Raw genomic sequence first — 25526 nt, forward strand, 5'->3', positions numbered from 1 at the left:
TGGGGAAAGAATGCATATACTAGAAGCAATATCTGGATTATTTCCAACAAGGTTGTTAGAAGTTTTACTGTTTATATCGGAATACTGAGACCAATGTAGTGCTTTCGCCGCCTTGGTCACAGTATTAATACTAGTAGACACTTCCACTTTGGCAGCTATAGAGATGTTGGCATGTTCCTTGCATTCTAATTTCGCACTTTGAGCCAATTGACAGCGCTCTTTGCATTGAAAATTCAAGTTAGCAAATAGTACCTCCAGAAGTTCTACCAGGGCACAAAACAGTGCAAAGGGTCATATGACTATCTACTAGCCCGGCAAGATGAGACGCACTAGCACCTACTAGGTATAACTACTAGTCAAAAATCGGAGTAGTATAAATAATTAGAACTACTAGTAATAGAAAATTCAGGACAAAAGACATACCCATGTAGAAACCTGAACTGCCCAGGGGCCAAATTCAAGTTAGACCCTAATCAATCGTTCTAGTTTATTTATGCCCACTGGCAGATGGACAGTCTTCACAAGAAGTTTTCAAAGTTTTATTCTACTAGTAGTACTAGTACTAGTCCGAGTCGTTCTAGGTCGCGGTATTTTTACCATCCATCCTTCTACCAAATTTCTATCCTTTTCGTCGTGACCAAAAATAGTAACGGGTCGATTTAAAAACCGATCACGGAAGTGGCAATGTAGCAGCAGTCGAAGTCAAAATTTGATTTTCATTCTGGACCTTCAACAGCGCTTTACCGCTAGTTCCTATGACCTGATGATCTTCAATTTATCTTCTCCCAGATTGCCACGTCACCAGTTCCATATGTCCCACGGTATCAGCCTGAGTCAAGTCCTTCGTTGATAAGGCAACGATTATCTGGTGGCTGAAGAGGTTGGGTTCTCGTGACTCGGCCAGCTCAAATCCTTCCGTGACCGACCCGTGCTAGTTTAATTGGCGCGATAGACATACCCATAATGCATAAAGTTTGCTAGTGTAGGATTCGTAGCTATCCATTATCAAATGACTTCTCTGACAAACTCGACACCCTAATTCAAATTCTAATTAAGTTTCCTCTGTCCATGATATACAATCTTGAAAGAACAGCCAGCATTTGGAAATTTTTGCAGTACAAAGGATTGGAGAATGGACATTATAGAAACAAATAAATTCGTGATGCAACTAATTAGCGACCCACTCATCTTCAGAAATGACATCTGTATGACGGTTAGCATCCGTCCTAGTTATTTTGCAGCTCATTGCGGGTCATTCCCCAGACATTCGGCTGTGGGCCGCGACACAAAGCTTTGCAAAAATGATAAAGATTACCATTTAAGGTATCTGTAAACAGCCGGAGTGGAACGGATTTAGACCGACCCGGGGGGCGGCTCTATCTCGGTGTTCTAGATCAAGCTGGCGCTCCCCACAGCCAATGGTGCGGGGAGCTCGGGATGATATCAGCTGCTATCCCTGTTGTTTCCTGAGCGGGGCTAAACCTTTTAAGGCATGCAGCGCCCGATAACCTTCAAGCCATTCGGTGTTGATAGTGATCTACCGATCACCTGACCGGTTCTTAGGTATATCTCCCGTTGGAACCCCTGGGGAACGGCTGGGAAATTGGCCACCTGATTGCTGTTCGCATTGTGGTATGCCACCGATTTCGGATGCGAAAGGTCAAGTACCGTCCAAGACATCGGACGGGGCGTCATGAAAGCCGTGTCGAGCTGGTTGAGATAGCTATATAGAAACCCAGATTCTTCTGGTTGAATTTAGTTATCAGCAACAACAAAGCAAAGATCAATCAAAGCATCAAGCTTTTCTACACTTTAATTCTAAAGATCCGTCTTTAATTAATTAATCACATTCACGATGTCATTCTTGAGGAATTTCTTCGGCACCTCCACCACACCAGTTGTTGATGAGGCAAAGGACAAGAAGACTCCCATTCGCGCTCTTCCCGCGCCCTGGTACAGCTCCCAGGCCATGTATGAGCTTGAACGCAGAGCTATATTCTCTCGCAAGTGGCTCCTCACTACACACAAGGCCCGCGTCCCCAACTCCGGCGACTGGGTCCGCTATGATGCTGCTGGCTACGAGTTCGTCGTTGCCAAGGATCACGAAGGCGAGATCAAGGCTTTCCTCAGCGAGGATCTCTCACCAGCCCATGTGCATCTAGACAAGAATGGATTTGTCTGGGTGAACCTGGACTCAGCTGAAACCCCGGAGGTTGCCTGGAAGGATGACTTCGAGGGCGCCGATGAGCAGCCTCGCTTCCAATACTACAACTTTGACGAGTATAACTTTGACCACACCTGGGATATGGAGGGCGCCTTTAACTGGAAGATTCTCGCGGATAACTACAACGAATGCTACCACTGCCAAGTCGCTCATCCCGACATTCCCACAATTGCCGACCTTAACTCCTATTACGTCAAGCCCAAGGACGGTCACATTCAGCACTACGGTGCCCCGAGAGAGGATCAGATCGCCAAAGGATTCCGCATCGCAACCACTTACTTCTGGCCGAATGCCTCCTTCAATATCTCGTGAGCATATCATCGTCACTACCGTTCCAGAGCAGTTCTAACTTCTATAGTCCCAATTTCTTCTTCATGCAGCGATTCACCCCCGTGAGCCCATCCCAGTGTGTGATGCGCTATGAGGTCTACCGCCACAAGGATGCCACCGATGAGGCTTTCAGCCTTATCAGCGACATGTACAAGCGAATCATGTCGGAGGACAAGTACCTCTGCATCGGTACCCAGAAGAACATCAACGCCGGCGTCTTCGTCAACGGTCTGCTCCACCCCGAGATGGAGCTGGGTCCTCTCCACTTCCAGAAGACAGTGCGCGAGGTCGTCATGGAACACCGCAAGAAGGAAGAGGAGGTTGGCCACGAGATCTGGCCTGCAGCAGAGCGCACTCCTCAAGAAACAAGCGTCAGCGAAGAGCCTGTGGCATTCGAAGCCGACGCTCCGAGTTACCTGAGCGAGAAGAATGACTTCAATGTCACCGTGACTCCGCTGGTCAGCGTCTAGATGTTTAATGATAAGACCTTGGAAAGATGGAACTTTGCAAGCGATAAGGATTAATGCCAACTGTGTTATTATATAGTATTGCTTTTCTTTTTAGAATTGCTTTTTATGATTTACTAGATTTTAGTGTTTTTAAGCGAATATTGGTCATGACAGAATGGATTTACAAACTCTCTTTTCATTTTCTTCACTAGAATTCAGACAGCTCTTTATTCTGTCGAGAGATTAAGATACATTTGCACCAGAGAGCTTAGCCCTTTGCGAATTATTGCAAATATGGAACGTATATTAACTACTAGTACAGATCCTGCGTTCGCAAACTTTCTAGTTGACTTGTGAAATGAAAATTTTGCTTGGAATAATTATCATTTACAAGTTTATTGAACACCATTTTATACCAGGTAAGTGATAAAACAGCAATACTATACTAGTATAAGTCCGAGGAACCGTAAGCCTTATTCTTGGTTGGTGTGAATAATCAATTAACTAGCTATGGCTACTGGTAAAATCCTAATCATACATTCGTAACTCGTGAGTCGGGCCTTATTCACTCCTTTTTTCGAGCCTCTCGCTTCTGGAGCAATACGCTGTTTTCAATATCAAGCTTATCGTGGATGCTTTCCTCGCTTGACTCTCTGTGCTCAGTGGCCGCGATGAAATTCGCTTCGGGTGATTGCTTTTGTTTTTCGTCTTGTTCATGCTGGTGTGCTGAGAACACGACATCAAAAAGCTCTCGTACATTCATGAAACCAGGCGTTCGTGCTTCCACGCGCGATTCTCGTATAGCGTCTTCGGGCGGTACGTTTGAGTTGGCGGTGGTTTTCGTGTCCTCATTACTATCGTGGGTGTTTGTAGATGTACCACTGGACTCCTTGGATTCGTCCATCTTGCCAGGCTGAGTAATCCAGGGATGGGCAAGGAATTCTTCAATATTCAATCTCTCATTCGTGTTCACGGTCAAAAGTCTTGAAACGATGTCTTTGGCGTCATTGGATATGTCATTCCACCAAGGCGAATCAAAGGTGTACTGCCCCTTTGCAACCTTCTTCATCAAGATCTTTGTATCGGGGTCGTAGAAAGGCGGGTAACCGGCTAAAAGTGTGTATAATACACATCCAATTGCCCACATATCCACTTCGGTCGTATACTTTTCATCGCGCACTATTTCAGGTGCTGCATATGACATCGTGCCGCATGGTGTTGCAGTTGGAACGCCGGCAATTATTTTAGACAAGCCGAAGTCTCCCAGTTTGACAACCCCGATTCCTCCTCCACCCACACCGGGCACGAAATCTCCTTCGTCAAGTTTGTCTTCCTCTCCGGCAAGTGTGGGCCTCGGAGTTTTGCTAGGCTTCATCGGTATGGACTCGAACAAGATATTTTCTGGTTTGATGTCTCTGCAATGACGGTTAGCTTTGGCTCATATTCACTGATAGTTATAGTGAAATTGTATTCAAACGAACCGGTGGACAACTCCAAGCGTTTGGTGAAGGTACAGAACCGCCTCTGCAACTTGTTGAATGACGTGTCTGGCCAAATCCTCACTCAAGTAGGTAAGTTTGACCAACTGATTGAACAATTCCCCACCGGAACTAAGTTTCATTATGATGTGGCAGTACTGATTCGTTTCGATGCAGTCGATAAGTTCGGATACATTGGGATGGTTCAATTGTCGCATAATTTCGATCTCCTTTTTGACATTTCCTTTCTATTTGATTATTAGCTCTCATTTTCAGGGCATTGCTCAAAAAATCATGATATCCTTACCTGTTGCTCATTCATTTCAAACTTCCTCAGGACCTTGACTGCGACTTTGTTCTCCTTGTTCTCGCGGTCGGAGGCTCGATAGACGTTGCTAAATGCTCCCGTACCCAATAAATCCAAAAGTTCCCAACGGTCAAGACCGGGGTATGATGGCAATTTTTTCTGTGATATTGCGCCAGGTCCTTGCACAGCTTTCCTTCCATCGTTATAATTGGCGAGTGGGTCTGTGCCTCCGTTGGCAGGCTTGCCGATATGATCGAGTGGCATGTCAAGATGGCGCGCCCCTATGGCTACTGGCGAGGAGGGCCCAAGTCTCATAATCCAAAATTTGATATTCAATATGTCGAATTGGGTGATGATAGTGTGAGTTTGTAGGTAATTATTTGGGAAGCAAGCAAGATATGAGGAGTGTCCAAGAGATAAGTAGGCAGGTCCATTGAGCGACAAAGCACCAAGTTAAAGCAGAAAGAAAGAACGCTCGCTGGTTTAATAAAAGTACGCACATCATTGTGACATTTTAGTTTGCTTGATACGTCAGTTGAGTTATCAGGTTCTAAGATAACTTTCTCCTACAAAAGCCCTTGCCCCAGAGTATAAGCTGGGACCTGAACGTAGCGTATGACATCATAGGGGATATAAACAGAAACAAGGCCGATGATCATCGGTGGCGAGTCCACGAATCAGCCTCCTATATCTTCGAGCTGGCATGAACCAAAACCCCGCTGTATTGAAAATGGCCCTTACAAATAAACGAGCCTGTTCATCATCGGTGACCCATCCGCGAATCAAACCGACCTTTGCTTACGCCATCTTGAGCCTCACACATGTATATGTCCACCTGCAGTAGGCCAGAAGATCCCCAAATCCCGTGACAACCTTAATGAGTACCATTAGTCGACTCATAATTATTTGCTTTTGTGAGAATTCGCGACACAATATTGCGAACGCCCCGAGGCGCTTCCTTCATGGTTTGTGGAAGTGTCACCGTGCACAGCCGTCTAAAGCCAAGCGGGCGGCACGTAATCGGTTTTGCCACTTCCAGAAACGTCTGATTTCGCTTACCCCACAAGCTGTTATCGACATGGATCGCCCTACAGGAGACGGCTAGGCTTTGTTTGATTGGTGGGAGACAAGGCGAGTGACCCCTTGCCCAGGGATGCAGCAAACTGGCATGACGCCGGCTGCCTTCCGGTTTGCTGGATATAGGAAGCTCAAAGCGATCGTACATCGATTTTGATTTGCTAGCTTCAATACCCATGTGCCCGAAATCCTTTGCTATGTAGTGAATGCTAAGTTCAACATCCCTGCGGGTGAAAGAATGTGGTTGGCTGGAACTTCCCCATCCCTCCAATGTTTCGATACTGCTTTCGCCCATCGTGGGCGGAGATACGTGTAGCTTGTGTCTTTCATCATTGATTTGAGTCTGATCCGATCAAGGCCAACGAAGATTGATTATCCTCATTTCACAAATACGCTACATATGACGTTTTCCACAACGTGTACATGGATGGCGATAGAAAGTGTGAACTTACTGCTTGATGGATTGGTGGGCTCTAGCCAAGAATGAGCCTTACAGCATTGAGGGGGTCATTCGCCAGCTCGCATTGAATTAATCTATTTCTAGGTATTCACTATCCCACGATCCCGCCATACTAATAATCGATATCCTTATTCTTCAAGTTGCCAGGTAGGAATAAACCAGAAGAGTATCTGAATTGATGGATGAATAGCCGGATCATACCCACTGACACCTTCAAACCTTCAGGTTTAATTCGGGATATTCAGGAATGCATCCATCGTGAGTGCCATCCTTTTGGGATTGGGGGAAAAGACCGTTGACTTTCGAAACAGCCCACAAGAGCTTTCCCAGGGACCAAACACCAATTCTCGAAGATGGAAAGAACAGCCCAAGACTACCAGTCGAGAAACGCTGACACTCATCTATGAAAGGCCGCATTGCGTCTTCGTAGGATTTCAAAGCTCGCTTAACATCGCCCCCCTGTCGAGCCAATTCACCTGCAAGGATGTAGGCTCCCATCAGGCAAAGGTTGGTCCCGAGTCCAGTAAAAGGACTCGGACAGTATCCTGCATCTCCAAGGAGCACAACGCGACCGGTTGAAAGTTGACTCATTTTGATTTGGCCAAGCTCATGAGCATAAAAGTCTTCAGAGCTTCTCAACCCTTCAATCAGCCTATCGGTTTGCCATTCGACATCCTTGAACGTCTCTAAAAAGGCTTTCTTTTGAGCCTCTTGGGATCCTTTGTAAGACGCCCTCAATCGGCCAGACTGTTCCATGGCAAACAGAAGAACTCCAGTGACCGGTCGGTCGCTGGTTCTGGTCATGATCATTCGTCTTCCCGGGGCTAGATGGCCTCGCGCGAGACTTCCTTCGCCTTCAGCTCGAGGAATGGAAAAGTAAGCACCATGGATACCGAGGGATTTGAAAGCGGCGTCGCTAATATCCTCGCCAAATGCGAGTCTTCTGGTTCGTGACCCTTGTCCATCTGCGGCAACAACGAGATCAAAGCCTTGTCTCTCTCCGTTAGAGAAGGTTACATCCACACCATCCAAATTTTGATCAAGAGCCGTGATTGTCTGACCAAATTTGTACAATATCCCCCCCATGGCTTCCTAGCTGGGGTTTCAAGAATGCATTCTGCTCGACGCTGGCATCATATAGGACTTGCACCATGTCGCCGCGCATGATTTCATGCTCACTCGTCAGTCCGGGGCGACGTTCCCCAGCAGCAGCGGCAGGGAAATAAGAGACCTGTTTACCCATGGAGTCTACCATTTCAAGTCCTGTCTCATTCACACAATGGGCCTTTATTCTTTCCATAAGGCCCATTTTTCCTAGAATGTGAGGTGCTTGGGTCTTCAAGTCAACCTGTTGTCCAGATATGCGCAGGGACTCAAAGCGCTCCAGGATCGTGATTCTGTGCTTGGGGTTGGATCTTTGGAGAAGAGTTGCAAAAGCCGGGCCACAAATCCCGGCTCCCACGACGAGAATATTGAGGGACATGTTCGAATAGGAAAGAGTGACGCTATGACTAGGATAGAATATTGTTAGCTTGCGGAATCTTGGTTTGATTTTATCATGATTCTACAAACCAATTATTTAAAAGCGGCGTAAGCGTAATGGTTGGAGGGCGAATCTCTAGATTTGCGAGCGATGAAAAAGTAAAAAAGTCGACAAGAAAGGAATCTTTTATAATATTTTCATGATCTAGATCTTTCTTGGGTCAAACTGTCAAGGCTTCCACAAAATATAGAAAGACTCAATTCCATTGGATGTTGGTCGCACTCGTAGTCGGCCACATCGGCCTTATCGGGTATATCGGAAATTCATTCGGAGCCCCGATTGCGGCTGGGCGATGCCGCATGAATCGAGCTTACTCCAATAGTAACTTGGATCTGTCTTTCTTTTAGCCTAAAAAATCACCACGCATGTTTAATATCAGAAACATTTCGTTGGGCGAGCTCTTCTTTTGGGTTTCTCTTGTCGGGTGCGACCAAATCACTCCTTTGACTCATTTCCACAAAGCGGACATCTATCAAAGGGTGTAAAATATGTTCTAGTCTGGCTCCAGGGCTTTTTCTACGCTTCTTTTTGTCTCTCAGCTGATTTAATTTGCTTTAAGCTAGTCCTGCGCAAGTTGTTCATTATATCGGTTTCAAATTGCATATTGTATTTACTAGTTTAGTAGGTAGTAAGCCTTCCAAATAAACTGAAAAATGTAAAGATACCAGGTACCAAGCTAGGTAGTACTAGTACTATTTATTCCAGATATCATCAATTAGTACCTAGACACTAACCACCTAGTATTTACTAGTTCACACTGCCCCCTGGCAGGTGATCCCGCCAACTTCCAAGGCTCAAGTTCAAAATAATGTTCAACAAACCTGCCTGTCGGACCAAGTTTAAAAGATACAGTACCACTACTGACATATAGCCATAGTGTCACTGACTATCTCAAGGATTAGATATAAGTACCTAGTACTCGTACTAGACAGAGGAATTCGAGGAACTTGGATAAAAATAGGTAAGAATCAGCTCATCCCGAGGCTATGGATACTTTAGGCGACATCTACAAATTAGGAAGGTTTTGTGCCGATCGCCAGGCTCACAGCGTAGACCTTGACCCGACAGGCTGGTAACATCGATGTGTACTACAACTCTGTTCATATACTTGAGTCGGAATAATAATTCATAATTTCGCACTGAAGTGGAGGCCGGGGATAAGTGGTTTGCTCGAGATCGTTCCTAATGAAACATTCAAAAGATTTTGAATTTGGGACATTTTGACAGTGCGGTCACGTAAACATTCTCCTTCACATTCTACTCCCAGATGTGAGACTCGCGACGGATTCCTGACCTGCTAGATATTCCCTAATGGAGATGATTCTAGATATGGAAGAGCCTTCGCTACCGTACCGCCAAGGACCTATTTGAATATTCCCGACTGATGTAGTGTAGCTCCTGCAGCTCAAGTGTGGGGAATGCTTTTTCGGGTTAGGATCCATTCACCGCATGGATATCTTTTGCGGATCGCGATTCAATAATGAGAAGGCCCCTCACTGGTGCTGATCCGATCGATGGTATAACCGTGGCCCCGCACAGGCCTGGACCTTGCCAGCCATAGGCACCATCCTCGCCACCTCCCACATTCTGCCCCTCGCAAATCCTCTTGGTCAATTCAGTCTCCTTTGCACAAACCACCCACCGTCCAACCCGTGAGAGTCAAGATGAGTTCGCCTAAGCTCCCGAGTACCTACGACAGTCCTCCAAGCGGACTGAGGCCTTCTGGGCGCCTCACAAGAGACACAGACGCGCCCGACAACACGTTCACCAGCGCTCCGATTGTTGCGGATACTTTTACCGTGATATCATTTGACCCTCATTGGCCGGAAACCTGCTAACTTTTGACAGGACGAAGAAAGTGAATTTTCCAGCGAAGGGACCGACCTCACTTCTTTATCATCAAGCATCTTGGAATACGAATATGAAAATGGGAGGCGCTATCACAGTAACAGAATTGTATGTCGAATTCCATCCCGTCCCGTTTCGCGCCATTTATCTAACTAAATGTTTCTACAGAGTAACTATGTGTAATTAAAGTACCTTCCGTGCTTATCGCGCAACATAGCTTTACTAATTGGTGAAATACAGGATGCCAAACGACGAAGAAGAGCAAGATAGAATGGACTTGGTAAACTTTCATCTTCCTTTCATCCGTGAGAAATGCTAATCAACCCTTTTAGACACATCATATGTCAGTTTAATCAGCCTTTCCCTGGAAATGTGCATCACTGATGGAAAAAAAAAGATGGCTCCTTCTAATGAGGGGTGAACTTCATAAAGCCCCAATAAAAAACCCGCAGAAAGTGTTGGATCTTGGGACTGGCACTGGAATCTGGGCTCTGGACTTTGCAGAGTAAGATACGACTTTATGGGAAATTAAAAGCTGGCCTGCTAATTCAGAAATCAGAAAATATCCAATGGCCAATATTATCGGAAATGATATTAGTGCCATTCAACCGAATTGGGTGTGTCCGAATGTGGAATTCGTTGTTGAAGACTTCGAAACGGAATGGATATATGAGCCTGCAAGTTTTGACTTCATTCATGCACGGTTACTCGCAGGGTCCGTCACTCAATAACAACTGATTGGAAGAACTTTTTTAACAATCGTGCAGTGGCGTGTCCGATTGGCCTCGGTTATTCAAACGTTGCTATGATCATTTAAAGCCAGGCGCTTATTTTGAAATCCAAGAAAGCGCAGTATGGGCATGGAGTGATGATGGCACCTGTCTACCCGACTCTCCGATTTTTGAATTGCTGCGAGCCATGGATATGGCTTCGAATGCAATTGGAAAGCCATACAATGTCTATCCATATCTACGACAGTGGCTTATCGAGGCCGGTTTTGAGGATGTCAACCAATTCGTCTATTTCCTTCCTTACTCGCCGTGGCCGAAAGATCCATATCTCAAGGAGTTGGGAAAATTCCAAGCCGCAATGGTGCAGCATGCTGTTGAGGCCTATTCTCTCAGACTTTTTACTCAAGTATTAGGATGGGGTGAAGATGTGTCTAAAATATTCCAGGCTTCAGTCAAAAAGCAGCTTCGGGATAAACACATGCATGCCTATGTCAAGGAGTGAGTCTCTTTATTTGAAGCGGCTTCGAACTATGTGCTAATATTATTTGTCTTCTAGATACGTCATATATGGAAGAAAACCATTGAGATGAATGTGTATATTATGATAATGAATATTAATAAATTTTACGCTCTGAGAATATACTCTCTGCTTGTTAAAATCTGTCGCTTGGATCCCATGCTCTACAGAGTTGGTAGCTTCACGCATCCTGGACGTCCCGCGCTGCGGCCTTCTTTCTCCATCCAGCCGCAAACTTCCACTGTATCAGCGGACCAATCAATGCGACGACCTGGACAATGGCACAAATGGTAAAAGTCAAGCCAACGCCAACGGCATTGATCAGTGGCTTGACTATACTTGTGCCTCCAGCGGCAAACAAGCATCGCGCTAAATTAAGGCTCGCACTAGCCCCGGCGCTTTTGTCATGATAAACATCAACGAGGTAGGTCATGATAACAGATTGCATCGAGACGGCGGTCCAGCCAGTAATGAAAGTGGACACAATTGGAACTGCGATATGAACCCGGTGAGGAAACTGAATTGTCCACCCGAACAGAAGGAGTGACAGGCATTGAAGCACCGAGAAAACCGGTACAAGTCGGAGGCGAGCCTTTTCAAGGGGAAAATCTTCCTGGTTGCTCTTTGAGCGGGATAGCGCGCTTTCTTCTTCAACATCGGCAGAGACTCTTGTCTCGAAACTTGCTTTGACACGACCGTAGTCGATATTGAGTATTTTTCCAGTTATTAGTGTTCCAATGATAGACCCAACGCCATTTGCAATGAACGTGAGACCGATCTGGATCTCGGTGAGGCCGTAGCGATCCTTGAATAGCGATGACATGGCCGTGATACTCATCTGCCATACGGCATAGTAAATAGCGAGGAAAAGAATGATCGGAGCAGCTTGCTTGCTGATAAGGATACGAAAAGGGCCGAATATATCAACGTGCTTTTTAGCAGCAAGCTGAGGGGGCGGAGTATCCGGGTCGGTTTCCACCTTTGAAAGCTTTTGATATGTCTGCAACGGAAAGCGTGTCATTGGGTTAGATGACAAAACGCTACCATTGGCGACTATGGATCGGAGTGTTTCAGGCAGTAAAAAGATGAGAATGAGCAGGAACACAGCAGCATAGATCATCAGAAACCAGAATACGGATCGCCAACCCAGTGAGCCAGCCAAAGCGCCACCTATGACCGGCCCGATGGCAACAGGCGCCAAGAGTCCGGCCTGGAAAATTCCCATGAAGCCTCCGCGCTCTGCACGGGTGGTAATGTCACCAATAACACCGGAGCCAATGGCTATGGTACTGGCACTTCCAGTGCTCTGAAGACATCGGAGCACGATCAAGGTGGCATAATTCTTCGTTTCTGCCAGCCCGATGCACGCGCCGATAAAAACGATAAAGGTACCGACGTAAGCAACTCGTCGGCCCCTGACATCCGATACAGGGCCCCAAAGACTAGGCGCAATTCCTTGAAAGATGAGATAGGATGTGACCGTAAGATTGACGAGCTCCAGCGATACGTTCAAGTCATCCGCGATTGTCGGTAGAGCTGGGAAGTAGATATTTGACGCAAATCCCGAGACTGCGAAAATAATTAGTTAATGATATTTTTGCATGTGAGGTTTGGTCGAAGCTCACAGGTCGCTGCTGTAGAAACTAAGGCCACGATTAACCACTTTTGCCTTTTGTCGAAGATGCTATATGGCGGCTCTGGAGCGATTTGATCCTGCGATGCTGAATCTGGTGCATTGCTCAAGGACGGAGCCCCACTCAAAGGCGGGTCCTTTCTTGTCTCCGTGGACATTGTAACTTCAAAAATTGCTTTTAATGAATGGCTGGTTTGATGGATATAAAGACTGGGTCGAGTTGGCTTATGAGTAATTGTTGGAATGTAAGTAAATCAGTCGAGGCAACCCCGGAAGCGGAGATCTTTAAATAACATTACGAAGCGGCGGGAGAGGTGTGGGGTTGACGGAGTTCAGCGGAGTTGAGTGATATCAACTCCGTCAGGTCCGCCACTAAGAATGTTTGACATCGAAATACAACTTTCTCCCCGCTGCCTTTTAATTTTCTGTTTTATTACTCCTCCTTTTTTCATTCTTTTCAAATCGATCAAAATGGTCTCTGAAGCTCAAGGAACCCCAAACTTTGGGCGGCGATATGCCATTCTAAACTTGGACTGGATGGCTCTCCTTCTGAGTGCTATTGAAGGTACGCCTGAAGGTCAATCATTGATCGAAAACTACAAAAAATGGAATGAAGCCGTCCACAAAAAGTCCTCTCAGCCTTTGACTATTTTCACGACTCTCGCTTTTGCCCACGGCCAACCGGAGGTAAAACGTGGAAAGCCTTTTTCAAAGCTCATTGCTCCTTTTGGAGATTTCAAGGCGGGTACTCCTGAAACCGAAATCGACACTCGCTTCACCGTGAATGAGCAGGATATTGTACTTGCAAAGACACGATGCTCTGCGACCTCAGGTAGTGCCCTGGAACAAATCTTGAAAGCGCAGAATATTGACACAGTCGTAATTGTGAGTAGAAGCCTGTCTTCCCCCGCACCATGATCCTCTTTACTAATAACTTTTAGTCGGGTCTGTCGCTTTCTGGTGTGATCATGAGTACAGTCTACCATCTCTTTGACCTTGACTACAATATTTACGTGATCGAAGACAATGTGCTGGAACTTCCTCCAAGCGATACAGCCGAATTCAAAGCACTCTTTGTTCAAAAGATTCTTCCCAGAATGAATCTGCAAGTGATATCGCTTGAGACTGCATTGCGGGCCCTTGAGCAAAGTTCTTAGTGCAAATTCCATCTTAATCATTGACATATTTATTAGAGTATTTAGGTCAAGCTTGCTAGTCTTCTTCCTACTAGTAGTACTAGTATACGCCTTGTGAATATCCGGACAGAAGCACCTCAGCCACCATGAGTACAACTAGCTACAGCGTAAAGCATAGTTCCGAAACCATCAATATCTTCTAACCAATGATCCACTCTACTCCGTCTTTTCGAGATCTCAGCCTCGTTCAATTCCGGCGGAATCGGCCAAAGTTCATCAATCGCCAGGCCAGGTTCCATCCATTCCGCCAAGAAGAGATTATACGCCTGCTCCCAATCATATCGAGAGCCTGCCTCCCATATCGCCCTAGCTGCAGGAGCAGGAAGACCCTGTAGCTCAGTACCGAGATAAGTGGGCATATTCTCCTGTGTGGAAATGACACTGTCGAACAGGTACATCATGTACAAAGTTCGCCGTTTTGCTTCTGTGACGATCCATTCCTCCCAGTGAGGCCTGGTTCTAGCCTGGTCGCTCGCGCAGACAAGACCCTCTTTGCTTGAAGCATGAGCTAGCTCTTGTAAGGTAATCATTGTCTGTCGAATAGAATGATCGCGAGTCACATCAAGTCGAAAATAAAGAACCATTGAGTAGATAAGGTATGCCTGGAATGCAGAGAGCAGAGACATATTATCGTAAATCTCGCGGGACGCTGTTATATTCTCCATTTCACGCTGCAATATCATGATAGAGGCATTTTCGCTTCCTGGTAAAGGATTTTGACACATTCGGACCAAGCTTAGGCACGTTGTTAGCGGTGAATTCGGTACCTGACGCTGCATTTGAGTGGGATGGATGAACGGTAAGATTCCACGACCACGGACAGCTGATCCAGCATAAGATTTTAATATTCGAGCGATGAAGGCGATTATGCTGGGGGGGGGTATTGTTTAATCTTTTGCCCTGAGTCAGGAATGAAAGGATTCATCCAACGGGATGTGATCCCGTCCACATCAATTGGACATATGAGGTCCAATCCTGAGAAGTTCAGAATATCTACTCCATCTCGAGCATTTCTCGGTAGATTTGTGCTGGTGAAGGTAACGGGAGCAATGGCAGTTCGCCCCGAAGACAGGAAAAGTGTCCCTGGTGAGTCAGGAACGCTTGCGGGCATCATGGCATTGCCTGTTGGGCCTGCCGGTGTGAAACCAGAGAGGCGTGTACTTTCAATCAGGGACGGTATCTCATCTCCAAAGCCTGTACCCATAGAGTCCGTCAAGGATGCGGGACTGCAGGGTCCGCCATGGATATTGAGAGAAGTTGTATGTTCTGTTGAGCCCTCCACGGTGTGCGATCGAGGGTATGTGCAGTTCAGACCGCGTCTCGTACATCGATTGCACCGTCCCGCCACCCGATCGCATTTGGCTTTCGAGGCGGAGCAATTTTGGCAAGCTTTTTGTCGGGAGGAAGCATATCGTGAATTTTTCATGGCTAGGTCTGAGTCTCCTTGCAGCTGCAAGGCTCACTTCAAAGTTAGAGTGGACGAGTGGAAGCCGGTGGGAGTTGTCGGAGCTGAGCGGAGTTCAGACGAGGGTGCCGGAGTAGAAGAACTTTGCGCCTAATTTCTCAGGCGCTAACATATCTCATACTTAGATATCAGCCAATCAGAGCCCACTTCAATAAAGGGTTTACATTCTTTACAACTCGAAGTTATCTATCTTCGATTGTAGTTTTAAAAGGTGCAACTATCTACATCATCTCACATTTCATAATATGCTCACACTTCCGGCGCCACGGTAAACCACAACAGTAGAGCGCCGACACACGCCAATCCTCCTCCCGTTTCGATTCCAAGCTTGCTCACAACACTGAGTGGCACAAGGTCAGTGCGAGGTAATTGCGCCAAGCGCTCTGTGTACGGCGTCGAAAAAAAAACCAAGCCAAGCAAACACCCAAACCATACCAACAACTTTCTTCCACAGAGGAGTGACAACCTCCCCGTCTTTAGATATCTGCGGGGGTGAAACTCGTTTCCACAAGGCTTGCACGCCATCCTCGATCATTATTCCCAAAACAAATGATAAGAAGAAGTGCATTGCGCCCGAAAGTTCCCACGGGATATCGGCCACGATATCGAGGATGAAATGCATCACGCCAGATAAGAAGAAGACGATGAATGTATTCGTATACCGCTCGAGAATGGATGGCCTTGGGAGATGCAAGACATCGCGCGCGAGAAAATTACTCATGGTGGTGAAAGGCTGGCGCAACATCTGGTGCCAGAATTTACTAAACAAACATGTCAGCAGAAGATTTCCTTTTTTTCTCGCCCTCTCAAGAGGGAAAGGAAGCTCAAACTCACCCCCAAAAGTTGCGCAGAGAATACGCGTCTTTCATACGGCCAAATACGGGTAGCCAGTTCGACGGCTCATCAAGACCCAGACTCACAAATACGATTGAAGAGAGTCTGAAGGAGCAATCGATAATAAGTCGGCCAACGAGGAACCAGGTGATATTGTGCGCAATAGCACGCTCAATCCATTTTTCCATTGGGACATTGTACTCAATCTCCTGTAATCCAGCCTCTGAAGCCATCTGGCCGCTCAAAGTTTGGAAAATATCAATGACCATAAACTGCCAGGCCATGATAGCCAACTGTCTCAGCAGATAGCGACCGACCGGGATCTTCCCGCCATAGCGATCATAGAACGCAGGCTGGGCAGGCAAATTCTTCACTTGACGTGGGGTCTTGATGCCACGAGTGAATGAGAGGATCTCAAAGACGTAATAAAAATGGCCCGACCTGAAAAACGTGGTGGGCATTTCGCGTGCAAGGTCGCGCTCATCGAGCGGGTTGATGAGCAAGACATTGATGGCCGTGATCACGGCGACCACAAGACAACTCACTGCATTTGTCCGAATGTACACGGAGAAGTCCAGCGGACGTGCAAATCGGCTAGCGTTCCATATCAGAATGGGGATGGCAAGGAAGCGATACGGTGAGCGCTTTGGCGTCGCAATCAGCAAGGTCCCAATGATAATATTCTGGACAATGACGCTGCATATCAGATCGATCAATTCCCAGTTGAGCTCCATCTTGATTAACGGCCTTTGTAGGGACCTTTGGGTGAGTTGAAGATGCGCAGTCTGGGGAGAAGACAATAAATAATTTTCTATCATACGAGTCGGATCGCTGACTGAGCGGGTCAGGGGGGCTTACCCTTGGGAATGCTTAGCGCCCGATAGAACCACTTTTGGATACGCCACATCCTGAATTTATCCATCCTTTCTTGAACACGTGGATGCGGGGAAATTTTGAGGTTTAGATTTTATGGGTATGAGAGTGGTGGCTATTCTTAGCTTGGGTCTTTCTACTGAACCAGGGAGCTGTCAACCTGGGGCTATCCATAGGTAGGGATGGGGGCCCAAGCTAGTGTCCTAGCGCGTTTTTCGCGTCTTCCAGGCCACGTCGTGATCGTAAATTTAGGCCTTTTCGGAAGTATGAGAGATGCTAAGATAATGTGCCGCGAGGAAGAACTTGAAGATGTCAACTTGAAGAAAATCATAAGTATTCTCAGTGTGGAACTTTAACTTCTCAGACTCACTACTAGTACTAGTAATGAGTCTGAGAAGTTATGGGCACTACTAAGTGGACACCTCCTTTGGCTATCTGAACACCCTATTCTGTCTATTTAGAGAAGGTACTGTATGTGTATTACCATGAACTACAGTAGGAGGCCATAATTCTGCTTTCTCGTCTTTGAGTAGGTAACTGAGTAGGTAGGTACCTAGGTATCTAGCAGTGCTAAATATCTCAGTAACTAATAATATACCTAAATATCTGATCGGGTAGATTCTACTACTTAGTCCTTATCGAGTTTACAGAGAAGTCTTATTCTGATTAGGGTTATTAGGACGAGCTAAATATATATCTTCTTCATTCGCGGTGACTATCTTAAATATAGAATAATGATTGCAAGACCACGAAATATATTAATCAATTATATTATTAATAGTGTAGGTGTGTGGTTTTTTCTAAGAGCTAAAATATCTATACTAGAAAAGTAAGTAATACCCTGAAAAGAAAGCAGGTATTAGGGTACACCCTCTAGATAACTAAGAGTTAGGAATAGAATATAGTACCTATAGGGATATAAGTACAACTGAGATAGATTATACGGAGATTACGTAGATTCTGATTGAGTAATCAGCTTTAAAGGATTTTGCAGTATTCTCTTTGATAGTTTGTATTTGTAATTAAAGTTAGTTTGGACACACGCTATATTTGATTTCTCTCACTATTTCTTCGACCCGGGCAGACAGTCGACTCTCTTCCGAGTCGTCTTTGAAAGCTCTTCTGCTCGTAGATTCTAAGCCAGCACCAATTCGAAGACCCTGGAAGAACCGTCGGGAGAAATCCTGAAATAGGCCTAGCAGGTGAAATTTATCCATGGATGTTGCTGCTCAGCTCGATACTCGACGAGCTGTGCTTACAAGACGAGGGCATGTACTATTTTCCTCTTTCATTCGAATCGGGATCTCAGACTCCTTAAAGAGCATAGCGTGAATAGACAAGGATGAAAATCCAAATTGATGATCGAGTCTATTCTATAGTATCATAATGTGAAGATGCAGAAAACTGATTTTTGATAAGTACATATGTGCAGGCGAAAAAAAACCACCCGTTCCCATCCTGAAAGAAAATGCAATACGTGAATGTGAATGCTGCCCGCAAGCGGGTTAATCAAGTCAAGTCAAGTCAAGCTATGAAGCATCAGGACATCATCGGAGGCTGTAATCATAATTACAATGGTATGGTATGTGAAGAACGATGTATGACGGATGGCACGTGCACGTGCAAACGTCTGTCATACAGTTGGGGAAAAGTGAAGGTGGACACAATTAGCACCTTTTCCATAGGAGAATGAGAATCACATTTCTCCGTGAAGTTAGAGTTTAGAAGAGAAATTTAGTGGCTCTTGAACCCATCATCCTCGTCCTCGATCTGAATGCTGTCACGACCAGCGTTCAGAGGGAGACCGGACTCGCCGAATTCGCGGTAGGCACGGTCGCGCTCGGCGCCACGGTCCTTGCGGATGGTGAGACAGTTGATGCCCAGGAAGGTGGTGATGCGGTTGATGACCAGGACAGCCCAGTAGCTGTACAGGACGAGAGAGAACAGGAAGAAGAGGCGCAGGTACCACAGCTCAAGCCACATGGGGAAAGGAATACCAATGCGGGGCAAGTTGACCAGGAAGGCACCAAGGACCAGGGGAGCCTGCAGAACAGTCCAGTAGGGGAAGTCCTGCTTCAGGAGATGGGCCAGAATGATCATGGTGGTCATGCGGCCGAAGACGAAAGAGATAGTCACGCAGAACAGAACCAGGTGGTTCTCGGCGAGGATACCAGAGTAGGGGGAGAACATCCAAAGCATGCAGCAGAGGGTAAAGCCGATCATGGGAATCCACTCCTTCAACAGAGGGGTGAAAGGCAGGCCTTGCTTACGGCGGGCCACATAGACGTTGTAGACACATCCGGGAAGGTGGGCGAAGAAGAAGCCGCCAAGTAGAATGGGGATCCACAGGTCCTTGACGGAGTTATCGCCGAAGATAGCGGGGATGTTGATAAGATCGGTGATGGGTTGGCTCCAAATACCGGGGCCCCAGATACCGGAGGCGAGCATGATCGAGATGCAAATGAGAAGACCCTCAGTCGGGCCATTGAAGTAGCCCAAGTACAGGGTGTGAGTGTGGAAGGTCTCCCAGGTCGAGAAGTACATGGCGAGACAAGGCACCAGGGCGGTCCAGGCACCCAGGTGGGAAGCACCCAAACCCATAGCCGCAGTCTCCAGGAGACTGGCAAGAGCGCAGTTCAGCGAGTCGATTCCGTGACTGTGGTGCGATTAGCATTGGATTCCCATGGCTTGTCTGGAGGCGGTACGAACTCAAACAATTCTCCCAGCCCGCTGGAAGTTCCGGTACGGCGTGCTTGCTTGCCATCCACATTGTCCAGAGTCGAGTACCTGTTTATTTTCTATCAGTTCCTGTCGGGTGTGGCGCATAATGGAAAGGGAGACACTGACATCCAGACACCAATCGCAAAGCTGATGTATAACCACCACGGGCCCTAAATGTCCAAAGTTTAGCACATGTCCATCCCTATCGGGCAGTGGGGACTCTCTTACCGGTCCAACCATATCGGGCATAATGAGGCAGATCAAGAAGACGTTGCCGATGATGAAGAAAAAGCCGAGAAGAGTGACCATGTTCGGTGCAAGCCACATGGGCAAGAGCTCAACGAAGGCATTCCACTATAATCCCGTCGCGAAACAAGTCAGTGACAGCCCCGCTAATTATATACCATCCAAATCGAAAGAATCTCGGGAAATCGTACGTAGTGTCGCAGAATGTAGTTGGAAATGAATGACTTGTCCACGCTGGAATACTTGTAAGACTTCAGGGGCATGAGAGCCTCGTCGGAAAGTCCTTCTTGGGTCTCTGCAGGCGGGGGGTGAAAACCACACAAATCAGTTCACAATCCATTGAAGATGAGATCCCAGGGCATTCTTCAGTCACTAACCTCGGACCATTCTGATAATCGCGTCCATGGTGAAAGTTGAGCCGCGTGTCGCGTGAGTACTCTTGTCAGGTACAGAATGGAGTAGGAGGGTATATGTCGGCACCGGAGCAAGAAAAGGACGGCGAAAATCAGGCAGCAGTAAATAGGGGCACAATTCCAGACCAAAGCGCACCCAAATCGAAAAGCAGACCCAAAAATAGCGAAGAAAAGGACGAGGAGATTGGAATGTCTCAGGGATTTTCCGCCCGCAAGTCACGTGGAACCGCAACGCGCGACTCCACTTGCCAAAAGGTTGCGGGTTGAGCTTGCCTTTCTCCACGTTGAACTGACGAGTCTTGGACTGGACTTGGACCCTTGATTCTGTTGTTCTCTGTCTCTTCCTCTTCATATTACCAGTCTTCGATCCTCAGAACGATTCCTCTCCTCCTCCCCCACCCGCTGCCCTTCGCAAACCAGCTCGTCGCGCGCATCTTTAACACTCACTGCGCCTCCAACCCACCTTGAACTCGCCCCCATCTCTATTTCTGTCGCACCGGATATGCTCATCTACTCAACCTGAATGGACATGACGCCCCACTGCGCCCTTCGCGCTTCTCCATACTGAGGACTTCCCCATGCCGGGCGTGGTTGAAACGCCCACCGCGACGGTGGCAGTCCCGGTGGATCGAGATTTCAGCGTTGCCAACCAGAAGGTTGAGTTAGAGATTGACTTCCTTTCGAAGAGTATCAAGGGAAAGACAGAGATCACGATTTTACCTCACAAAAAAGAGCTGACGGCATTCCGATTGAATTTCCGACAAGGCGAGATCAAACGATCGACCGTGAACAATGTTATCGCTACGACCAAATATGCCGACCCTTACGAGAATCTCAACCTTTACGGACCGCAATATCATCAAAAACTCTTACCTAATATCGACGCGCTTTTGAAGACCCCCACATACCCAGAGCTAGAAGTCACCATTCCCAAAGGCGTCCGGATAAGGGAGCTCAGCAAAGCTGAAGCTCAGGAACAAATCACACTGCAGGGCATAGGGAGCGAAGTAGATGGACCATCAGGAGGCAGACCACTCGAAGTGAACCGCACGCAGTTCAAGGAGTTGACCGTGACTATCGAGTTCATCATTGAGAAAATTCGGGATGGTCTCCAATTTGTTGGTATTGATAGCGGGGACCGTCGGTATCCGCACGCATACACGACGAACTCGCTAGAAACAGGAGTCGGTTGCCCTTTATTCCCATGTGTGGATGACCCTCTGTCCCGATGTACTTGGGACGTCTCCATTTCATGCCCCGCCTCACTTGGCGATGTGTTCAACCGCAAAACAGGTTCAAATTCAACCACGCCTTCTCGATCACGTAATCCAAACCGACCTCTTTCCGCCGACGATGAAGGACTGGACATGTCGGTTGTTTGCTCGGGGGAATTGACTGATGATATCGTGGACCCGAAGGACCCTACCAGAAAGACAGTTTCATTCTCCTGCTTCTGGCCTCTGTCGGCACAGCAGATTGGCTTCGCGGTTGGCCCCTTTGAATATGTGAATCTGGCAGACTTCCGTGAAAGTGATCAAGATGAGCAACTCGGTACAAACGCCATTCCTGTGCACGCTTTCTGCTTGCCAGGAAGGGGCTCCGAAGTCGAAAACACCAGCTTCCCCATGGCCCAAGCTATTGATTTCTTCTCGTTGTCTTATGGATCGTATCCATTTTCGAGCTACAAGCTATGTTTTGTGGATGATGTCCCCACGGAAACGCTTCCCGTGGCGTGCATGGCGATCTGCAGCAGTCACCTATTATTCCCGGAGACGATCATTGACCCAATGTACGATTGCACCCGAGCTTTGGTGCATACATTGGCTTGCCAGTGGACCGGCATCAACATCGTTCCCAATGAGCCGGCTGATACCTGGGTCACTGTTGGTATAGCGTGGTATATCACAGACACATTCATGAAAAAGCTGTGCGGCACCAACGAATACCGATTCCGACTGAAACAGATGTCTGATAAGACGTGCGAATTAGACTATGAGCGTCCGTCTATATACGATATGGGAACCTTCCTCAAGATCGACGCCTCCGAGTATCGTTTCATCGCTTTAAAGGCGCCGTTGGTCCTGTTCATCCTTGATCGCCGTCTCACCAAGGCAAGTGGTAAGGCCACTATGTCTCGGATTATCTCTCGTCTTTTTCTCAACTCGCGCATGGGTGACATCCCCAATGGTGCGGTGACTTCTTCTCTATTCCAAAAGCTTTGTGAGCGACTCGGCCACTCCAAGTTGGACGTCTTTTTCCAGCAGTGGATTTATGGTGCCGGATGCCCACGCTTCCAAGCCACACAGCGATTCAACAAGAAAAAGCTTGTTGTTGAAATGATGATCAGACAAGTTCAAGTTCAACCAGATCAAACGGTCGCGCGGGATCTGGACGAAAATGCTTTCCTCCGGGATTTGAAGGAGGAAGTCCGGCATGTCTATGCCGGTCACCCCCAGCCGGTCTTCACTGGTTCCATGACTCTGCGTATCCACGAGGCTGATGGTACACCATACGAGCATATTGTTGAGATCAAAGAGGGTGTAACAAAGTTCGACATCCCCTACAACACAAAATATAAGCGTCTCAAGCGAAACAAGAAACAAAGAGAACGCGCTGTGGCATCAGGTGAAGCGGAGGCCCAAGAAGAAGTGCTCCTCTATTGTCTGGGCGATGTCTTACAAACCGAAGAGGAGATAGAGGCCTGGCGCCTCACCGATTGGACAAAAGAGGACGAAGAGAGAATGGGTCAAGAGTCCTACGAGTGGATTCGCATGGATGCTGATTTCGAATGGATTTGCAAGTTGTCCCTGGGCATGCCTGGTTACATGTATCTGTCGCAACTGCAACAAGATAGGGATGTTGTCGCGCAGTTGGAGGTAAGCTTCTCTGCCCCCAAGGTAGTTATTTGGCCACTACTAACTCGAAACAGTCTCTACAGTACATGGCAGCCCAACGCGAGCACAAGTTGATATCGTCGATTTTTGCTCGCACACTCATGGATAGTCGTTACTTCCATGGGATCCGAGTGACAGCCGCGAGGTCGTTAATAAGGCACGCCAAGGATGACGTGGATTGGATTGGTCTCTATCATCTTGAAACTGCATTCCAAGAGCTTTTCTGTCTGCCGGGGTCCCCGATGACTCGTTCTAACAATTTTGAGGATCGGGCTGCATACATTCTGCAACAAGAAATTCCCGAGGCCATCTCCAAGGTACGCGATAACAGCGGGAAGACTCCTCTAAGAGTGAAGCGCTTTTTGTTCGACAAGCTTAAATTCAACGATAACTCGAACAATGCCGTAAGTACCCTCAGTACCTGTGCTCGTATCATCAAGGTCCATCATGCTAATTTTGTGAAAGTTTTCGGATAACTTCTACGTTGCTTCCCTAATGCGCTCACTGTGCCACGCCATGCTGGGACGAAACGAAGCGCGTTCGGACGAGGAGCTAGCCCATTTCGATATGGAGCGTGTCTTGGAAAACCAAGCCGAAGAGCAGTTAGAAAAAGACACGATAGCAGAGTTCGACCGCTACAGACGCATGGATGAGTGGTCTAGCTCATTCCAAAATATATACTCTCGTGCTGCCCTGCAGTGCCAGATGCAGCTCATGAAAGCCAAAATCCAGGAGGTGGACATTATGCGCTTCATTCCCTATACACGAGCCGGCACATATGACCTTCTTCGGTTACAAGCATTCGAATGTCTAGTCGATTTGGACATCTCCCAAAAGCAAGAGCTCCTTCGCTGGCTTATCTATACAATGACAAGTGACTCCTCAGCTTACGTCCGCCATCACAGCCAGAGGATATTTGGCCGTGCCTTGGCTCAAATCGCCTTCGGTCGGCCCCAAGAGCCAGAGAATACTCAGACAGGCGGCGGTCTGATCATCGAACAAGAATCATCGACCGAGATCCGCCAAGCCGATCTTGCCCGCCGACAAACCGTCTCCGGTGCCCTCGAAGCCCTAAAAAAGGAAATCGGCCAAGACCCATCCATGAAAGAATACATGTGGGCAGCATGCAATTCCCCGGTCCTCGGCATCCTGGAAATCGCAGAGCTAGTTGACATCTGCCGCGTCCTTTTCGACCCGGTCAAAACCAAGATGGCTCAAATCCCACTTCCGCGCTACTGGAAGGTCGAGAATCTAGGCAACGGAAAGCTGAAGTTCAGTCGATCCAGCCGTGTCCGCACAAGTCTCGTACCCCCCAAGGACTCCAAGCGCAAGCGCGAAGAGAACGGCATGCCCCCTCCCGCCCCGCGCATTACCTTCAAGCAAGTCAAAAAGGAAAACGGTCCCGGGCCCAGCCCCAGCACGCCCTCCTCTATGGGCCTTGCGAAGCTCCACATTCCCAAGCCCGTGCCCAGTACACCCAGCGCGGGCGCCGGGGCGGGCACAGGCACAGGCACGCCGAAAATCAGTACACCCGTCGCGACAACGCCCTCGACACCGGCGAGTGGAGGCGGACTAAAGCTGAAGCTGAAATTCGGGCCAAAGCCCAAATAAATCAATGCCTACCTACACGCACTTCGTCCGCTCCTATGTATTCTACCTCTACTTTTCCTTTGCTCTTCTTTTACAGTTATTTTGTTCGGCGGGGGAAGGAACACACAAGCATGGCTTTAGGCGTGAATTTGAAGGACGGCGATGCACTTAGAGAGATTAATACCACATCCAATGCTTTCCATTTTTTCCCTCTATTAACATTCAACAAGTTAGGCGTAAGACCTGCGTGAAATTCCCAGTGCGGTGCAATAGCATGACGATAATGAGCCTCCAGATGACCTCGGCCCAAGTGTAAATAATCTCGTCCTCTTTTCAGAACAGCGAGTCCCCAATTTCGTAAAGGTGAATATCGGATAATTGAGGCAATGGGAGTGGAAATTGACAGCAAGTATTATTTTATACGGAATAGTAAATAAACAAACTTTCACAAAATGCGCAGGACTACAAGACCCTTTGTGAATGAGAAGTGTGCCCAAGGCTACAGTTAAATTTGCGACAAAGGTACCTTCCGATTTCGTGAAAGTGGTACTCACACTCGCATCAAAGGAAATTCAAGCTCTGGCAGATCTCATAGTGGTCGAATAATAAGATGCCTACGGCTAAGGTGGACAAGCAGACAGGCGAAAAGAAGAAGAGTAATAACAGAAAAAGGTTTATTGTCCCCATGCAGCAACAG

At 47.4% G+C, this 25526-nt stretch overlaps 11 protein-coding genes across 11 annotated transcripts; 4 read left to right on the forward strand and 7 right to left on the reverse strand.

The window, feature by feature from the left end:
* Positions 1-775: 775 nt before the first annotated feature.
* On the reverse strand, positions 776-1003 carry N7533_001744 (uncharacterized protein; the record flags this gene model as incomplete). Its single annotated transcript, XM_057098394.1, has 2 exons — positions 776-931; positions 959-1003. 2 exons carry the CDS (start codon positions 1001-1003, stop codon positions 776-778), a joined length of 201 nt encoding a protein of 66 aa, XP_056963530.1.
* An 852-nt stretch (positions 1004-1855) lies between these two features.
* On the forward strand, positions 1856-3024 carry N7533_001745 (RHO alpha subunit C-terminal catalytic domain-containing protein; the record flags this gene model as incomplete). Its single annotated transcript, XM_057098395.1, has 2 exons — positions 1856-2532; positions 2583-3024. 2 exons carry the CDS (start codon positions 1856-1858, stop codon positions 3022-3024), a joined length of 1119 nt encoding a protein of 372 aa, XP_056963531.1.
* A 544-nt stretch (positions 3025-3568) lies between these two features.
* Positions 3569-5103, reverse strand: N7533_001746 (uncharacterized protein; the record flags this gene model as incomplete). The annotated part of the gene is made up of 3 exons (XM_057098396.1): positions 3569-4418; positions 4485-4729; positions 4789-5103. 3 exons carry the CDS (start codon positions 5101-5103, stop codon positions 3569-3571), a joined length of 1410 nt encoding a protein of 469 aa, XP_056963532.1.
* A 1435-nt stretch (positions 5104-6538) lies between these two features.
* On the reverse strand, positions 6539-7808 carry N7533_001747 (uncharacterized protein; the record flags this gene model as incomplete). The annotated part of the gene is made up of 2 exons (XM_057098397.1): positions 6539-7417; positions 7470-7808. The coding sequence occupies 2 exons, from the start codon at positions 7806-7808 to the stop codon at positions 6539-6541; spliced, it is 1218 nt and encodes a 405-aa protein (XP_056963533.1).
* A 1724-nt stretch (positions 7809-9532) lies between these two features.
* On the forward strand, positions 9533-10949 carry N7533_001748 (class I SAM-dependent methyltransferase; the record flags this gene model as incomplete). The annotated part of the gene is made up of 8 exons (XM_057098398.1): positions 9533-9667; positions 9717-9824; positions 9885-9895; positions 9957-9996; positions 10049-10059; positions 10114-10221; positions 10276-10431; positions 10484-10949. The coding sequence occupies 8 exons, from the start codon at positions 9533-9535 to the stop codon at positions 10947-10949; spliced, it is 1035 nt and encodes a 344-aa protein (XP_056963534.1).
* A 196-nt stretch (positions 10950-11145) lies between these two features.
* On the reverse strand, positions 11146-12755 carry N7533_001749 (putative MFS multidrug transporter; the record flags this gene model as incomplete). The annotated part of the gene is made up of 2 exons (XM_057098399.1): positions 11146-12533; positions 12590-12755. 2 exons carry the CDS (start codon positions 12753-12755, stop codon positions 11146-11148), a joined length of 1554 nt encoding a protein of 517 aa, XP_056963535.1.
* A 313-nt stretch (positions 12756-13068) lies between these two features.
* On the forward strand, positions 13069-13754 carry N7533_001750 (cysteine hydrolase family protein; the record flags this gene model as incomplete). Its single annotated transcript, XM_057098400.1, has 2 exons — positions 13069-13482; positions 13539-13754. The coding sequence occupies 2 exons, from the start codon at positions 13069-13071 to the stop codon at positions 13752-13754; spliced, it is 630 nt and encodes a 209-aa protein (XP_056963536.1).
* A 116-nt stretch (positions 13755-13870) lies between these two features.
* On the reverse strand, positions 13871-14476 carry N7533_001751 (uncharacterized protein; the record flags this gene model as incomplete). The annotated part of the gene is made up of 1 exon (XM_057098401.1): positions 13871-14476. The coding sequence occupies one exon, from the start codon at positions 14474-14476 to the stop codon at positions 13871-13873; it is 606 nt and encodes a 201-aa protein (XP_056963537.1).
* Positions 14477-15507: 1031 nt separating this feature from the next.
* On the reverse strand, positions 15508-16826 carry N7533_001752 (wax synthase family protein; the record flags this gene model as incomplete). Its single annotated transcript, XM_057098402.1, has 3 exons — positions 15508-15641; positions 15694-16019; positions 16093-16826. 3 exons carry the CDS (start codon positions 16824-16826, stop codon positions 15508-15510), a joined length of 1194 nt encoding a protein of 397 aa, XP_056963538.1.
* A 1873-nt stretch (positions 16827-18699) lies between these two features.
* On the reverse strand, positions 18700-20337 carry N7533_001753 (uncharacterized protein; the record flags this gene model as incomplete). The annotated part of the gene is made up of 6 exons (XM_057098403.1): positions 18700-19621; positions 19675-19752; positions 19813-19856; positions 19915-20040; positions 20091-20227; positions 20310-20337. 6 exons carry the CDS (start codon positions 20335-20337, stop codon positions 18700-18702), a joined length of 1335 nt encoding a protein of 444 aa, XP_056963539.1.
* A 586-nt stretch (positions 20338-20923) lies between these two features.
* Positions 20924-24850, forward strand: N7533_001754 (transcription initiation factor TFIID subunit TAF2; the record flags this gene model as incomplete). The annotated part of the gene is made up of 3 exons (XM_057098404.1): positions 20924-23221; positions 23275-23643; positions 23705-24850. 3 exons carry the CDS (start codon positions 20924-20926, stop codon positions 24848-24850), a joined length of 3813 nt encoding a protein of 1270 aa, XP_056963540.1.
* Between the last annotated feature and the right edge of the window lie 676 nt (positions 24851-25526).

The sequence above is a fragment of the Penicillium manginii genome (genome assembly GCF_028828005.1).
Source record: "Penicillium manginii strain IBT 31320 chromosome Unknown utg000002l:1.0-5564898.0:1.0-5567710.0, whole genome shotgun sequence".
Lineage (NCBI taxonomy): Eukaryota > Fungi > Ascomycota > Eurotiomycetes > Eurotiales > Aspergillaceae > Penicillium > Penicillium manginii.